At 35.8% G+C, this 18,378-nt stretch overlaps 1 protein-coding gene and 1 pseudogene across 2 annotated transcripts; one reads left to right on the top strand and one right to left on the bottom strand.

The window, feature by feature from the left end:
* Positions 1 to 458: 458 nt before the first annotated feature.
* On the bottom strand, positions 459 to 3,530 carry LOC147558059 (Pyridoxamine 5'-phosphate oxidase family protein). 2 transcript variants are annotated; one of them, XM_086659620.1, is made up of 6 exons: positions 2,975 to 3,530; positions 1,812 to 1,847; positions 1,406 to 1,607; positions 1,182 to 1,260; positions 925 to 1,042; positions 459 to 730 (listed from the first exon to the last, which is right to left on the bottom strand). In XM_086659620.1, exons 1-6 carry the CDS (start codon positions 3,148 to 3,150, stop codon positions 706 to 708), a joined length of 636 nt encoding a protein of 211 aa, XP_086515746.1. In that variant the 5' UTR covers positions 3,151 to 3,530; the 3' UTR covers positions 459 to 705. The 2 variants fall into 2 exon arrangements, with proteins under 2 accessions (XP_086515746.1, XP_086515747.1); XM_086659621.1 differs by lacking the exon at positions 459 to 730 and having other exon boundaries at positions 921 to 1,042; positions 2,975 to 3,357.
* A 4,259-nt stretch (positions 3,531 to 7,789) lies between these two features.
* On the top strand, positions 7,790 to 8,882 carry LOC147558058 (acetylajmalan esterase 1 pseudogene; annotated as a pseudogene).
* The last annotated feature ends 9,496 nt before the right edge of the window (positions 8,883 to 18,378 follow it).

Here is an 18,378-nt window from a genome sequence, read left to right as displayed (position 1 = left end):
ATCAATTTCAACTGAAACTATTCACTTTCATTTGAAAGCAAAGGAGTCACTTTTCCAAGTTCATGCCATTACAGGGACAGACATAATTATCATTGGACTCGAACTAAAGATAGCTTCCAAGTTCATGCCATTACAGGGACAGATATAATTATCATTGGACTCGAACTAAAGATAGCCACAGTCAACGAGAAAAATAATTTGGACTAATAATTATTATCATTATGGTCGGAAAAAGAAGACATCCAGGGTGGTAGAAACCATTGGTCCAAGCTCTTCAATCATTTTTGTCCCAAGTCTGGTTTCGATATAAAAGCAAAAGTAAAAGAGACACACTCTTTGCTTCGCTTAAACGATTCCTAATTTTGCACCAATTGTAAGTTTTTTTTTTAATCTTAGATCTTCAATATTATTATTTCGACTTATTTGATACTTTGTATCTAGTTGATGACCTTCGGCTATTACAGATATAGATATTAGTATAGTATTAAGAGTTCATAATATTTACACCGAGAACATCTGAAACCAGAAGTTTCATATACAGTAACAATAAAACCTGATTTTTGAAAAGTAATGGCAGAAGCAATCAGTAGATATATTACAAGAACCAAAGATCCAGAAACAAACACAGAATTTACATGATATGAACAGTTTACAAATCGAAGTCATGACCAGTTAATCGGAAGTTCACACGAGATGGGTACGTATTCACAGCGTGTCGACAAGTTGGGTCCTGTAGATGGCAGAAACCCATGTTTCGGAGAGAAAAAAAAACGAAACGAGAATCAGTGTGATAAATAAGAACTCAAATACGTATTTATTAGTATTCTTTGTTAACTTCAAGTACATTATTATGTGGATTTCATGTGTATCGACTATAACGGACATAGATACTAGTATGGTACTATTCATATATTGGGTACTCACATTCTTGGTTTCAGATACTGATCCAACGTGAGAGGTTTGGGACCACCGAACCAGTCGATCAGAAATATATCCTCGATTTCTAGCTTGAAGAACTGGAAGTTATGATTCTTGGGCCACCCTGTCAGAATTCAAAAGTGAAAAATATGAAATAGTAAATATCATCACAGTTAGAAAAAAAACATCTTAAAATTGAGCAGTTGTTTTGTCGAGAGAAAAAGAGAAGCTAAACTATTATGACATTGAGATCTCCATTTAACCTTTCATTTCAGAATGTTTTGTAAATAGAGCAGATTCAGCAAATGTGGCTTCCTTGGAGTTTATATCGACTACCTTCAACTGAAAACCATTAATGAACGAGAATTGCAGTCAGAATCAATATAAAGGAAATGTTTTACAGGTAGAGTTGAGAAAGCCGCCAAAAGAAAGTATGTAAGAACCATTACAACGAGTAACGTTGGTGACGTTTAAATTGTTGACATACCTTTCCTGTAAGGGTAAGTTTTGCACAAGTTGGGTTTTCGGGATCTTTGTTGCCACAAGATCCGATAGGAAACTCACTTACTGTGAATGAAGATCTTTCGTCCTTCAATGCGTTTCTTGCCGTCGGGTCAAGTGTTGTTAGATAGAAATATGGGACACCAAGACCCTTATTAGGTAATCCATCACTAAACGAAACCACATTCCTGAACAACCTCAAGTAACAATGTCAAACCAAAGTTATCTATCCAATCACACACGTGGACTGAGTTAGGCCTATACCTAGTTGCCGCTAAAAGAAATTGTTTCGCACACCCATTGACTAACATTGAGATAGAAATCCAAGATTTCAATGCTTTCTTTAAAACGTTGTTAGGTTTTTGTTTCGGTTTAGAAGTGAAAGTACTTACCCAAAGGGAGCTCCGCCGAGTTCACTTGAAATGGTACTGCATTCACAAATGACCATGTCATGAACACAAAAACATAAACCCATTACAAAGGACTACTTTTCTAGCAATTAAATGATAGAGTATAGTAAGACAAGCATTTGACTAATAGGCATGCAGATAAAATAAATCCTTCAATTTTATGGCTTACTTCATAATATTCTCTAAGCAATCAAGCAAATTCGAAAGAAACAAGAAAGATAAAAGGATGACCACCTTGTATAATAGGAGAAAAATGTGACCTAGCGAGAGACGATGATAGGTCACTCAAGATCATTGGTGAAGGTCACTTGAGTTAAGACTTTGGAAGAGTTTCAAACTTTGTTTTTGGTTTTACTTCTAAACCTTATGGTTCTTATAATCAAACTCCACTAACTACTAAGCCCAAATTAGAGACATAAACGCCCACAAGAACAACTAATCCATATTGACAACATATGCATAATCATCTAAACGCACACTCAGACTCGCCTATCTAAGAGGAAATCCTAGGCTACATCCACATGCGTACTTCACAACTTTGCAAGACACAAAAGAACATTTAACTCTATGAGGAAGAGGTTATTAGATAAGTATAAATCAATAAATTTGAATATCACAACCAATAAAAAGACGAGCGAAAATCACAAATCACCCAATTTTGCAAATAGTATATACCTCCGTATGATCTCCATGACATAAACCACTTGAGCAAAATTAGGATTATAAAATCTCTATACAAATCCAAGAAAATAGTATAATCAATTCCTTCTAGGCGATATGAAATCAATGGATTAAACAAACCAAAATACCCACTTAGAAACCAAAGAAGCCCCTTTGATCTTCTCTATCTTTTTGAGAAGGCAAGACTCACTATCAATGCTTCTTAACAAATTCAAGAACAAGAAGACAAAATCATACAAACCCAAGTCATGAAAAAGCAAAATTTGGATACCCTCACCATCTAATTCAACATAACCTATCTACCTACTCAATAAGTAGAAGATTCCTCAAAGAATTTCAACAACAATCAAAACCCACACAACCTTTGGATTCCTAACCAGAAAAACTGCATAAGAAGGTCACTAAGACAGACACTAAGGGCAGCTTAAAACATAGAGAGGGAAAGAGAGTAGAGTAGATATTACCTTAAGACACCCCATGAATTCTGAGAAGCCAACCAACGAGCAGTAGCAGCAGCATCCTTAGGGTCTGGTTTGTTTTGAGCTAGAAGTAATCGGCCATGAATGGAGTCAACAAACCCAAAGAAAACAAGTAGAAGAAGACAGAAACAAATACTACTGCTATACCCTTTCAACTCCATTTGATTTCTCTTACTCACTACTCACTAGTACCAAATTTTAAGTTGATAAGTATGCAGATTAATAAGGGAGGTATAAATAGAACCCAGAATGAGAATCGATGACTTGAGATTTGGGTTTTCACTAAAATTCCAATTAAAATTGGGAGTTTTTTTTTTTTGATGAAAGATTGCAAATTGGGAGTTGGATAGACTTCCAAAAAAATGAACAAAATAAATAAATTAATGAAAAAGAGGTGATCCATCTCAATCAGACACTCTATTGACCCACAAATCATGGCCCTCCCATCATTTAATATATCCGTTTCTTTATCCTATTGAGAAATGGCCTCTCTTTTTTTTTTTTTTTTTGTTCCAAGGTGAGAAATGGTCTCATGACATCCAAAAAGAATGTTGGCATGAGTCCGAGCAACCTATGACGTTTGGGGATGAGTTGAGGTTCAGCCTCAAGCAAGTCCACAGACGACTCTTAATGTGAAATTGACTGAAGGCTTTCTACATGATCAACGGTCATGTGAGAAATTCCTGTGGTCGTTGGATTTGCTCCAACGGTTGAAAATGGGTTGGTTCCCTATAAAAAAAAATTGAAAATAGTTAACACACGTGTTTCACACATACACAAGATCGCACACGTTTTTCAGACACCAACAAAAAACTCGCAGGTATTTGGCGCAAACACAATTTTCAGACTTAAACTCCTAAAGAGTTGGAGTTGATTTTTTGAAGTTGAGCCTCTTAATTTAATTTTGGGTAGGAAAAGTAATTTTTTTAGATTTAAGCCCCTCTTGAGTTGGACTTGCTCTTAGGCAATGGTTACGCGGAAAGAATTTTTTGGTCTGACCAATTTACGTATGTGTTTTCATAGCTTATAAAGAGTTGTAATAGAGGTAAATTAGGTATCTTATTTATGGTTCTAGCAAAAAGTTCGAGGTGATTGAGTGCTAAACTTTTGTGAGCTACAAATACAGTTTTTTTGTGAAATCTCAATAATCTTGTTCTTCTTATATTGAAAATTATCGCACCATTTTTCACAGTCGACTAAGTCTCGCCAATTACTAGTGTTTGTGTAATTGTTTAATTTCATTATTGTTTTTCTTATTTTACTAGTTCTCCGTTATAACAATTTGTACTTACTTAGAAAATCTCGTTTTTCTTCATCTTCTTCTGTCATAGATAGTGGTGTTATTGATGACAAACCATTGTTATATTAATTAGTAAAAAAATTATCCACTTTATAACATGGAAAACTTGCGTGATTACAAAGATAAGTTGAAAAAAAATGGTTAAAGGGGAAAAGAAAGTTAATTCCACAAGCAAAAAACACCAAACTGATCTTGTGTTCATAATAAAAGCATGAACTAAAGTGTGTTTCTTTAGCTAAAGATTAAGGACCATATGTACCTTGTTAGGAAAAAGATGAAAACATATAGTATGTGACTAGGTAAGTCAGTTACACTTCTTTTCTGTATGATTTTAGGCAAACTATATAATCAAAATAACTAAAGCCAAAATAGTTGGCTGAATCAGATTATATTTCAACAGCTTTTTCCATCTACCCAACTTGCGACCTTTCTTGCCTGCTTTACATGTGAAATGGTATAAATATTTGTGCGATTGTATCTCAAACTTGTTCACTAAAAGATTACTGGAATATTTATACGCTATACGATGAGTCCAGATCACAAAAGATAAAACGATGCTAACATCTACCAACTATGATAGTTTATCTTAGAGATGAAACTAAAGACCAGAAGACTTGTGAAAATTGAACCAAACCGGGCCAAGTCAAATGTTATATATATATACAAGCTAGGCATGATCCCTGCCCTACGGGCGGGGAATTCCTTTTACACAATATGAAAAAGCAGGCGTGATATTCGATTATTTAGTTTTTCTTTTCCACATTTGGTACTTTCACATTTTAGTTTAACTTTTTAGAACAATATTCTCTAAAGATATGCGCAGTGTTCAAGATATACGAATTCCACTATGTTTCGTCCGCCCTTCTTCCATCTCCTTCTCTAATATAAAATTAATAGGAGACTAACAAGTGCTATAGAAATCAAAACCCTTGTAGTAAATATGGAGACACATTCGAGAAACTATTGTTTGCTGAGTCATCAAAAATATTAGAACACGAAGAATGGGATAGTAAGAAGAAGATGATTTCAAAAAATCCTTTGCTGGTGGTGGCGAACTGGTGGTGGTTGTTGTTTCAAATTGGTTTGCTTCAAATAGAGGAGACGAGGAGGAGGACATAGTAACGAATACTTTGGACATTGAATTCTATTACGACTGTTAGGTTAATTCCACATTGGTTGTGGAAGGGACAGGGGGTGTGTTAATAAGTGTGGGAGAAGTCTTACCTCTTGAGCTAGCTTTTGGGGTGAGAGAGGCCCAAAACCACGCAACACTGATATCAGAGCCCATGTAATAACAAGTCTCGACCCAATAACTATTGATGTTAAGAGCCAATGTGCGAGGGAGAGATTGTTAGGTTAATCCCACATTGGTTGCGGAAGGGGCAGGGGGTGTGTTAATAAGTGGGGGAAGTCTTACCTCTTGAGCTAGCTTTTGGGGTGAGACAGGCCCAAACCACCCAACAACGACAACAACAAGTAAGAGAAAAGAAAGAGAATTGGATAGTGAGAATAACTAAGGAGTTAATGTCAGAAGTTTTATGAGAGGAAAAGAAAAAGTTTTTGTTGTGAGAAGAAAAAAAATTATGAGATAAATGAATATGAGAGAGAAAATGAACCTTAGTAACAAAATTAGATAAATGAAGGATCAATGTAGCTGTCCTAGTCATATGTCTGTGTGGTTCTCCAGTCATCAACTAGGAACATTAATTTTGTCCAAGTCATATTGATGTGTTTTGTGTAACTCTAAAGATGTTTACTTTTGTGTGATTTTTTATGTTTAATTTGTCTAAATCATTGGTTCAATCTGATTTTAGGTCAACTTGATTCAAACTAACTAAACGAGTGAGTTTGAGACAATGACAAAGAGAAAAACACAACCTTAATCTTCGAGACTCGAGTACTGCTTCCATAATGTTGCCCTAACCTTAAAATAAACAGTGTGTGCCTGATTGGGTAGAGAAAAAATTATATTTCTTTGAAACGGTATGCTGGTTAGGACGGGCCTAGACCCTATTAAATTTAGTAATTTACCCCACAAGTAGTAGTGGATTAGAGAAAAAATTGTTGCAAGCCAAAATTACAGGTGCATCTGTGCACCGGAGGACGAACCCAGGACCAGCTTCCATGCCTCGTCTTCCATCTAATGTTTGAGAGTCCTAGTTGGTTCTAATTTCTATTAACTAATTTTGTTGAACTCTAATATTATTCCCCAACAATCTGAATTCTACTCGAACTATAGTTTTATTTGGACAAGGACTCTCAAAACTAATTGGATTAATTCCATTTTGGCCCCCTAAATATGACCAACTCACCAAAATAACCTCTTAAAGATGACCAGCTTCTAATTTGACCCGCTTTTTTATTTTCCCGTCATTTTCTCCGTCAAATATTTGTGAGGTGGCTTTTCTTGTCAAAAATGCCCCTACACAATATCTTTTCAACTGATTTTTTTTAGTACGAAGGTTCATTATTACTTTATCTCTTTTCACTTCCAACCACTCCCCATTAAACTCAAAAAGTTCATTAAAACCCCAAAATCTCCACTAAAACTTTAAAACCTCCATTAAATCAATAATAAAGGTTTGTCATAATTAACCCACTAAAAATCCTAAGTGCCCTAATCAAGTTCTTCATATCCCTCTCTACAGAAGGTCCTATAAAACCCTAATTTAACAAAAACTTGAAATGAGTCAAACTCAATGAGTTTCTCCTTTCTTCTTATTTGATTGATTGAAACCCTCACCTCGATCGAGCCGAGCGTTTATTGCTTTTATGGAGATTGGATCAATAACGTTAATCAATTGAAAACTTCGTCTAAACCCGAGAGTGGTTCCTTGCTTCGGCTAAATCTTAAATCTTGCTTCGATGGATATTCAATTGATAGTTGTAATCGGTTGGAAACCCCGTCTAGATCCGGGAGAGGTTTCTTGTTTCAGCTTAATCTTCAATTGATTGAAGTTTTAACCGAAATCCCATTATGGTTTTATGCTGTTGTGTTTCCCCTAAAATTTTTCTTGAAGTCTAAGAATGGCAGGCGGATTGGAAAATCGATCTCCCCTATGACTACTAGCAGATGAAACTCCAGACATTATTGCAAATTTACAACCAAATCAAAGAATTCAAAGAAAAACCACTAAAGATCAGAGAACGAAAGTATTCACGATCAAAAGTATAAACCTCACTGTTGTTATTCTAGATTCATTTTTTTAAGTAATTCCTCAATCATTTAGGCTTCTAAGGGTTAGGAACTCATGGGATCTCAAACAGTTGAATAAACAAAGATCAAGAAGATAGAGAAAATAAGATAATTCTAGAGAGAGAAATAATAGATAAAGAGAGAAAAAATTCATTTTCTTTTTCTATGTTCTTAGAAACAACAAAAAACAATTGTGCTGACAATAACAATGGTGTAGGGGTATTTTTGGCAAGAAAATCCACCTCACAGATATCTGATGGAAAAAATGACAAAAAAATGAAAAAAGTGAGCCAAATTAGTTGGTCATCTTTAGGAGGTCATTTTGGTGAGTTAGTCATCTTTAGGGGGCCAAAATGGAATTAACCCATACTAATTCGTCATCAATAAATACATACACCATTACTCCATTATTGTTCATAATTTGTGCTTAAGCCAATAAACAATGGCTAAGGCTAAAATCTCTTTTACTCTCTATAATTACCTTATTTTTTATGTTTCAATTTTGTCCGGGTGCTTCTTTTTTGAAACACTGTGACATCAATGTTATTTATCAGTTTGGAGATTCAATATCCGATACAGGAAATCTAATTCGTGAAAGTCCTTCCGGACAATTCACTCCATTCGCTCATCTTCCTTATGGTCAAACTTTCTTCAATAAATCTACGGGGCGTTGCTTCAATGGCCTTCTCATGATTGACTTCATTGGTACGCCTCCTTATTTACCTATAGTTCTTTCTTTTTTTTATTATTTTTGTCAATAGTGTTACTAGTATGTTAAAGAAAAAGGGTAAATCCCTCAAGTATACTATCTAATCAAATATGATTGTATCCTAGTCAAATAAATAATTGAATATCAGATAAAATATTCCACAGATACCCAATTCTCTTATGTGTGTTATAATTTTATTAGTATTTGAAACAACGAAATGGAATTTAGGTGTTTCCGAATATATATTTGATATGGGTTGATATAAATTTCAGTTAATGGGTTTGGTCTACCCCTGTTGGAACCATACTTGGAGAAGAATGCTTCATTCAGTCATGGAGTAAATTTTGCTGTGGTTGGATCAACTGCACTTAACTCTTCCTTTCTTTCTAAAAGAAACATCTTCAGTCCAGTTACCAACAGTTCTCTTACTGTCCAACTTGACTGGTTCAAGACCCACCTCAAATCTATTTGCTCCTCTCAAACAGATACAATTTTCAACTCATGCTCCATATGTTATGCTAATTTGGGATCTCTCTAGATGAGCCCATTGGCCCAAGTAAAAGGCCATGGGAAGGCCCAAAGTCCATAGCCTATTGGGTTACCTTACCAGGGTATCATCTATTATATTAAAACAGCTCTTAGTTATTCAGGGTATAAGGCTGGTCGTCCATTTCTTTTGGAAGATTTATTTTTTTATTAGAGCGAAATGCCGATACAAAATTCACTTATGTAAATAGAATAAAAAGAAAGCGGCATTAAAGTCGTTTTATACATCTCTCCAACCTCCCCCACACGCCTGATTTCTCCGAACTCCCCACGATTCTCAAACTCCCCACGCTGCCCAATTTCTCAAACTCCCCACGATTCTCAAACTCCATCGATTTCTCAAACTCCCCACGATTCTCAAACTCCATCGAAGTCTATCCAAAACCTCTCTATCTCCATCGAATTCTATCCAAAATTTTAGTTTGATCTGCTTCTTTTCAATTTTCAACAGAAAACGGTGGGGGTGGAAAACCTAAACGGCTATAAATCTCTTAGGTTAACAGAGGTTTCAACTGTAGTAGGTAATAATTTTGCTTATCTCTTTTTGTTCTTTTTGTTCTTTTGGTTTTAGAATCAGTTTTACTAAAAACCCTAAATACGAATTTCAGTTTGATCTTCTGAATTTGATAGTAGTTTTTTTTTCTTTTTGTTCATAGGATTGACTTTGTGATGCAGGGGCACCCGGCGTGGAGACTTTTTCCATGACCGAACCCGGTCATGGGCCAACCGGCCAGAGAGAGTAGATTTAGGAAGTCCTTATTTTAGTATGATTATTAGATAATTTAGGTTTAGGAAATTATATTATTTTAGTATTTCCAATAATTGGAAAGGTCCAGATTTGAGTCTAGTTATTTAGGCAGTTGCAGTATTTTAATTATTTTGGAAAGTCTAATTCAAGTCTATCTAGGAAAGTCCAGAATCCTATAAAAGGATATCTAGTTTGTCTATTATTCACAGATTGAGAGAAAAACCCCTTTGAAGTTTTAATAAAGTTGAGTATTTAGAGTTATTTAATCTTTATTTTTATCATTCTTATTTAGTTTATTCATCTCTTTTAATTCCGCTGCGTTTCTACATCAAGTGGTATCTAGAGCCATAATTTTTTTTTTTCTTTCGTCTTCATCACCATGGTTAACACTACTATCACCGCTACACCAACTAAGGAGAAAACACCAACATTTTCATCTGAATGGGACAACATTAAAGAAGGGATATCTGCAGGTAAAAAGTTGGAAGAAGGTTTTATTGAGTACAAGAAGGAAACAACAGAAAAATTTGAACGAATCGATCAACGTTTCGATCAACTCACCGATTCCATCAACAATCTTTCAAAGCAACTCAAAGGTATGTGTATCAATCAACCCCCTTCTCACACTTCAAACCCGTTACCTATCGGATCCAATACACCACCAATCATCACCACCACTTCACACCCTAACCGATTTTCACCTATAGGCTTCCCTACCGAGACCAACATACCCCTATTCGGTCACACCATTAGAAATCTTTGCCCGATTACACCTCCACCCTTCATCACAAACAACCCAACGACCCCAACAGTAAAACCAACAACATACCCCTCCTACAACATTACAAACTCAACCACTCCCAACACCCCACAACCATCATCATTCTCCTTCACCAATTCCACCATCAACCAAAACCGACCACAACCCGAACCCTACCTCCTAACCGAACATCACCACTATTCGACATCACCCGAACATCGTATCCCAAACAACAACCAACACACCAACAGTGGACACCAACATCAAACCCAACCTATCGGTCCTTCACGTTCTTCCCCAACGTATCTCGATCCCCACACCCAAAACCCGATCAACCGAACCGACACCCATCCTCTTTACCAACCACACCCCTACCACCAAAACCAACAACCCGACAGCCACCATTACCCCCAAACTCGCGACACAACACCATCACCTACCCAACCCTATCAACTTCGAGAACACCCAAACACCACTCGACCCCAAGTTACCGAACCAGCTTTACCCTATCATCTCCAAACCGATCAACACCCAAATCCACGTAACCGAGACCCATCCCAACCGATCACCTGAAACCGAGAGCCCAACCTAGTCCTTACCCAAACCCGTGAACCAAACACACCACTCCACCGTACAAACACCCAAACCCAACGAGCACCGATAGTTTTTCAAACCCCTCAAACCGATCTCGAACACCACCATCAACGAACTGAAACCGATTGTCCCCATCTAAATTCATCTTACCGTATTCGAATGGAAGTACCATCCTATGATGGTTCAATAAATATCGAAGATTTCTTAGATTACGTCTCACGACTCGAGATCTTCTTCGATGTTATGCAAGTAGAAGGTCCTGAACAGGTACGTTGTGTTACTGGTTATTTATCTAAAACTGCTCTAACTTGGTGGAAACAGGAATCCGAAAATCGACGTTTATCACAACTACCTCCTATCTCTTCTTGGTTTGAGCTTAAACCTTTAATGTTCTCCCGATTCCTCCCTCCGGACTATGAGAACCAATTATGTGTTGATTATTTACGTTGCCGTCAAGGAAGACGTTCAGTTGAGGAATATGCTTCGGAATTCCAACGTCTAATCACAAGGCTTAATCTCCCCGATTCAGAATCAATGAAAGTGGAAAAATTCAAAGACGGACTTCGGAATGATATTAAGGATTTGGTTAAGTTACGGTCTTTCAATTCCGTATCTGAATGTATCAGTGTAGCTCGATCTTTTGAATCAGATTCACGTTCTATCTTTCGGGGACACACTACTAGAAGTCAATCAGTAAGAACTTTACGGGATGAATTAGATCAACCAAAACAATCGGAGGAGGGAACTAAAACAGTAGCTGAAAATCCTTATAAAAAACCTCCACCGGTAAAGTGTTATCGTTGTTATGAAACGGGACACTATTCTAATGCTTGCCCCTCTCGCGGTAAGGCAAATATTATAGAGAAGAAATTAGATTCTGATTCAGATGAAGAACAGTTGGAACGTATTAACCTTAATCCAGACAACGGTGATCGAGTTATGTTACTAACTCGGAGAGTTCTTTTTACACCTTTCGAGAGGAATTTATCGCAACGAAAGAATTTGTTCGTTACACGGGGAACAGTACTGAATAAAGTGTGTACTATAGTGATTGACAATGGTTGTGTAGAAAATTTAATTTCTACAAAGCTTGTCAATTTCTTGGGTATTCCTACGATGATTAAGTCAAACCCGTATAAAACCGCTTGGATTCAGTCGGGTACTACTACACGGGTTGATCACATGTGTACTATTAATCTTTCTATTGGTTCTTCTTATTTGTCTATAGTTAATTGTGATGTCACAGATATGGATTTATGCCACATCATATTAGGCCGACCATGGCAATCTGATGTTGATGCCACTTACCGTGGTCGTTTGAATGTTTATGAATTTCCGTGGAAGAAGAAGATCGTGACGTTATTACCAATTGAAGATGGATCGGAGGAATTACATTCTCTTCACAAACGGTTCGGGACGAACCTCTTGAGGGAAGGGGATGCTGATGCAGGGGCACCCGGCGTGGAGACTTTTTCCATGACCGAACCCGGTCATGGGCCAACCGGCCAGAGAGAGTAGATTTAGGAAGTCCTTATTTTAGTATGATTATTAGATAATTTAGGTTTAGGAAATTATGTTATTTTAGTATTTCCAATAATTGGAAAGGTCCAGATTTGAGTCTAGTTATTTAGGCAGTTGCAGTATTTTAATTATTTTGGAAAGTCTAATTTAAGTCTATCTAGGAAAGTCCAGAATCCTATAAAAGGATATCTAGTTTGTCTATTATTCACAGATTGAGAGAAAAACCCCTTTGAAGTTTTAATAAAGTTGAGTATTTAGAGTTATTTAATCTTTATTTTTATCATTCTTATTTAGTTTATTCATCTCTTTTAATTCCGCTGCGTTTCTACATCACTTTGATTCTTCAAAATTGCAGAGAGAAATTGTGACCGAAAGGCTATAAATCTCTTAGGTTAACCGAGATTTCAACTGCAGTAGGTTAATTTTGAATAGTATGTTGCTTACGTAATCCTTCTCTCCCTCAAGTCTGTATTTTTTTTGTTTTGATTTTAGGATCAGTTTTACTGAAAGCCCTAATTTGTATTTTAGATTTGGATTTTCTGTTCCTCTTTCGATTCTTGAAAATTGCGGAGAAATCGTAACCGACCGATTTTTCTTCATGCCTAAGAGCTCTTTCAAGCTAGCACACAATCTCGGTTAGTTATTCCTTCCCCCCAAACCAACGTCTTTTGAAATCTGTTATCTTTTGATTCTTTGAAATTAGTTATCTTTGTGAAGTTTTTGCATCCGACGGATGAAGATATCCCAAAATATATGCCGTTTCAAAATTTGTGTAATTTAGTTTCAATTTCAGTTTTGCTTTTTATTGGTAAAACTGAATTTTCTCTTTCAAAATCAATCTATAGTTGATGTGTTTGAAGAAATGTCTCTGAGGTCAATCTCATGTTCTTCTTCCTCCAGGTAAGTTTTGTCTCACAACCTAATGGTTTATGCATCTTAATTACTTTCGTTACCACGGTTTGAAAAACAGAAAATGTTCTTCATGAATGCCCATTGATAATGGACAAAACTTTGGTTATTGCTACAGGATCAAAGTTTGGTTATTGCTAATTCATTATCCAGGTTTTTTATGAATGCCCATTAATAATGGACAAAAAAACCTGGATAATGAATTAGCAATAACCAAAATTTTATCCTGTAGCAATAACCAAAGTTTTGTCCATTATCAATGGGCATTCATGAAAAACATTTTCTGTTTTTCAAACCGCGGTAACGAAAGTAATTAAGATGCATAAACCATTAGGTTGTGAGACAAAACTTACCTAGAGGAAGAAGAACATGAGACTGACCTCAGAGACATTTCTTCAAACACATCAACTACAGATTGATTTTGAAAGAGAAAATTCAGTTTTACCTATAAAAAGCAAAACTGAAATTGAAACTAAATTACACAAATTTTGAAACGGTATATATTTTGGGATATCTTCATCCGTCGGATGCAAAAACTGCACAAAGATAACAAATTTCAAAGAATCAAAAGATAACAGATTTCAAAAGACATAGGTTTGGGGGGAAGGAATAACTAACCGAGAGGGTGTTCCAGCTTGAAAGAGCTCTTAGGCATGAAGAAGAACCTCTTAGTTACGATTTCTCTCTGCAATTTTCAAGAATCAGAAGAGGAACAGAAAACTCAAATCTGAAATACGAACTAGGGTTTTTAGTAAAACTGATTTTAAAACCAAAAGAAAAACAAATACAAACTAGAGCGTGAGAAGGATTGCGTAAAGAACATACTGTTCAAAATTAACCTATTGCAATTAAAACCTCAGTTAACCTAAGAGATTTATAGCCTTTCGGTTACGATTTCTCTTTGCAATTTTGAAGAATCAAAGTCAATCCTATGAGCAAAAAGAAAAAAACCTGCTATCAGATTCAGAAGATCAAACTGAAATTCGTATTTAGGGTTTTCAGTAAAACTGATTCTAAAACCAAAAGAACAAAAAGAGATAACGAAAATTTTACCTACTGCAGTTGAAACCTTTGTTAACCTAAGAGATTTATAGCCGTTTAGGTTTTCCTCCTCCATCGTTTTCTGTTGAGAAATTGAAAAGAAGCAGAACAAACTAAAACTTTGGATAGAATACGATGGAGATAGAGAGATTTTGGATAGACTTCGATGGAGTTTGAGAATCGTGGGGGGTTTGAGAAATCGATGGAGTTTGAGAATCGTGGGGAGTTCGGAGAAATCAGGCGTGTGGGGGAGGTTGGAGAGATGTATAAAACGACATTAATGCCCTTTTCTTTTTATTCTTTTTACATAAGTGAATTTTGTATCGACCGTCCGATCTAATAAAAAATAAATCTTCCAAAAGAAATGGACGTCCATACTTATACCCTGAATAACTAACTGAGTTTTAATATAATAGATAGTTACTAAGTTAGTTATTTGATTCTTCATCAAAAAAAAAAAAAGTTAGTTATTTGATTAGATTTTGAGGTAACAATAGTATTTCTTGGTTTTGATTGGGTTTTTGGTAGTTGTAGTAGTTCCCATTTGGGTTTAACAGTTTAGTATTACATTTTAATGTTTAGAATTACAAAATTATTCTCTTAGTCAAATTTTAACTCTTCCTTTTCACCATCTACTTTTTGGTTGTGTGTTATTGAGTGACGCACCCAAAAATTTTCGTTTGTGGTGGTACTTTTAATTACAATAAGACGTTTGAAATTATCCAAAAATCTTGATACGACGTTCAAGCGAGAGCTGTCTATATCTTATACGTAGACTCTGAACCAACTCGACTACTAGTAACTTATGAGTTGCATCAACTATAATCTCAATATAAATAACCAGTCGTACTAAATTTTATTCCAAAAGAAAGAGAATTCTTTTTGTCTTGAAAATTGATCGCCACATTTTACATTCTTAAAGAGTTAAAAAAATAGTAGACAAAGTTTTGAAAAAAGTAGTCTAAATTATATATATTTATAAGAAAAATGAAATAAAAAAGAAGACGTAATAATATGGGGAAAAATTACTCTAACAAAGTTTACGGGAGTCAACATCGAATTTACAAAGAGAAAAAGACTCGATGTAGAATTGATTTGAAAACACGGATGGAAATTGAAATGTATAGGGACCAAACAGTAAGTAATTATAAAACAAGAGGCGCAACTGAATCACAAAATATTGAAATTATCCAAAAATCTCGATGCGACGTTCAAAGGAAAGCTTTATATCTCTTATACGTACACTTTGAACCAACTCGACTACTAGTGACTTGTGTGTTGCATCAAAAATAATCTCAATATAAATGATCAATCGTTTTGAATTTATATAAAAAATAATATGTGTACATTTTGTAAAAGAAATAGGGTGATATATGTCTTGAAAAATGATCACCCCATTTTACATTCTTACAGAAGTTAAGAAAAGAAATAGCAGACAAAGTTCGAAAAAATAGTCTAAATTATATGTAATTTTAATTTTTCAGATTAGTACCTTTTAAAGATAAGTGTAATTTTCAAGAGGTATAAGATTTAGCATAAGTTATTTAAGATTTTTGAAACTAGAATCTTTTTTAATTTCGATGTTTAAATCTATTTAGAAAATCTTTTCAGAAAATATTTCTAGTTTTCTTTTATAGATAGCTCACTGCCCCCGTATTATAGGTTCAAGTCCAATTTAATTTATTCAATTTAGACCCCATTTAAAAAAACAATTCCAACTCCAACTTAGGTGTAGCAGACATATATTCAAATTGTTTTAAAAAGTACGTCTTACAAAAGATATGAAAATTTGAACGGTACGATTCTTGCCACACAGTATCTGAGCAAACAAAAATGGGGTCATTTGGGCAACCTTCGCCGATGAAGACGATGAGGTGGTAGAGAGAGGCAATGAGATGAAGAGTGAGAGGTGATGACTAGTTAACGGAGTTATAGCGGAAACTGAAAAAGGGGGCCATTTGGGTATTTTTAATAAAGTAGGAGGCTAGGCAAGAAGCTGGTCACAAAGTTGGGGGCTATTTGGGAAATAATCGTTGCTATGAAACTGGGCAGTATTCTAATGCTTGTCCATCTAGAGGGAAATCCAATCTTGTTGAAAAATAAACGAACAACGATTAAGATGACGATAATGATGAGCAGGTGGTCACCAATTCTGATAATGGTGATCGTGTTATGTTGGTTACACGGAAGATTTTATTCACTCCTTACCTAAAGGAACTCTCTCAACGGAAGAATTTGTTCGTTCCAATAGGGACTTTGATGCAAAAGGTGTGTACTATTGTTAATTGACAATGGATGTGTAGAAAATTTAATTTCTGCAAAACTTGTCGATTGCTTGGGAATTTCATAAACACAAAAACCACGCCCTTACAAAACCACGAGGATACAGTCAGGAATCGCTACACGTGTTGACCGGATGAGTAAGATCTCTCTTTCTATTGGGTCTGAATACTTGGATGAAATCCCCTACGACTCACGGATATGGATATGTGTCACCTTATCTTAAGTCGTCCTTGGCAATCAAATGTAGATGCCATGCATTTGTCGTGGGCGTGCTAATACTTATGAATTTCTTTTTAAAAAGAAACTTGTTACGTTGCTGCCCTTGAAGAAGGCTCTGAAGAACTGAACTCCCTTCAAAAACAGACCTTTTGTGTTGATGCAAAAGGTGTGTACTATTGTTAATTGACAATGGATGTGTAGAAAATTTAATTTCTGCAAAACTTGTCGATTGCTTGGGAATTTCATAAACACAAAAACCACGCCCTTACAAAACCGCGAGGATACAGTCAGGAATCGCTACACGTGTTGACCGGATGAGTAAGACCTCTCTTTCTATTGGGTCTGAAGACTTGGATGAAATCCCCCACGACTCACGGGTATGGATATGTGTCACCTTATCTTAAGTCGTCCTTGGCAATCAAATGTAGCTGCCATGCACTTGTCGTGGGCGTGCTAATACTTATGAATTTCTTTTTAAAAAGAAACTTGTTACGTTGCTGCCCTTGAAGAAGGCTCTGAAGAACTGAACTCCCTTCAAAAACAGACCGTTTGTGTTTATGCAAAAGGTGTGTATTATTGTTAATTGACAATGGATGTGTAGAAAATTTAATTTCTGCAAAACTTGTCGATTGCTTGGGAATTTCATAAACATAAAAACCACGCCCTTACAAAACCGCGAGGATACAGTCAGGAATCGCTACACGTGTTGACCGGATGAGTAAGATCTCTCTTTCTATTGGGTCTGAATACTTGGATGAAATCCCCTACGACTCACGGGTATGGATATGTGTCACCTTATCTTAAGTCGTCCTTGGCAATCAAATGTAGATACCATGCACTTGTCGTGGGCGTGCTAATACTTATGAATTTCTTTTTAAAAAGAAACTTGTTACGTTGCTGCCCTTGAAGAAGGCTCTGAAGAACTGAACTCCCTTCAAAAACAGTTCGGGAGGAACCTCTTGAGAGAAGGGGAGTCTGATGCAGATTGTACCGGGTCGATCGGCCAAGATAGTGGGCCTCACGGCCGAGTCTATTAGGTTTAGGATTTGAGAGTTTCTATGTTCGAGCGTTTCCTATTGGGTGTAGGTTTAGGAGTTTCTAAGCTTGAGGATTTTCTATATTTAAAGAGTCCTAGTTTGAGTATATCTAGAAGAGTCTAAGTTCCTATAAAAGGAAATCAAACCTGTCATTGTTATTCACCTTTCAGAGATTATTGATCAAAATTTATCATATTTCCTTTATTTTACTCCGTTATTTAATCAAGTTTTAGTCTTATTTTTTCGCTGCGTTTACATCAGTTCAGTTCACAAGAATGATGAAGAATACATGAAGTTCTTCACAATGAAGAAGAATCCATGAAGTTATCAAACATAAGCATATTTTATGGCATGCTTCTGCAAACTAAGATGTACTTATGTAGTTGACAAAACATATAAATAAAAGCATTAAAGATGAATAAGATAAACCAAGTATTCTCGAGTTAAAACCCGATGCACATTTTGATTGAAAGTTTATGTATAAGTCGAACATTGGTCGGTTCGACCTAAAAATCACTCTGTTCGG

This window comes from Eschscholzia californica, unplaced genomic scaffold, assembly GCF_041429995.1.
Source record: "Eschscholzia californica isolate CP2 unplaced genomic scaffold, dmEscCali1.0.p SCAF_2, whole genome shotgun sequence".
NCBI classification, from domain to species: domain Eukaryota; kingdom Viridiplantae; phylum Streptophyta; class Magnoliopsida; order Ranunculales; family Papaveraceae; genus Eschscholzia; species Eschscholzia californica.
The sequence above is the reverse complement of the archived record's forward strand: the minus strand, read 5'-3'. Positions and strand labels throughout refer to the sequence as shown.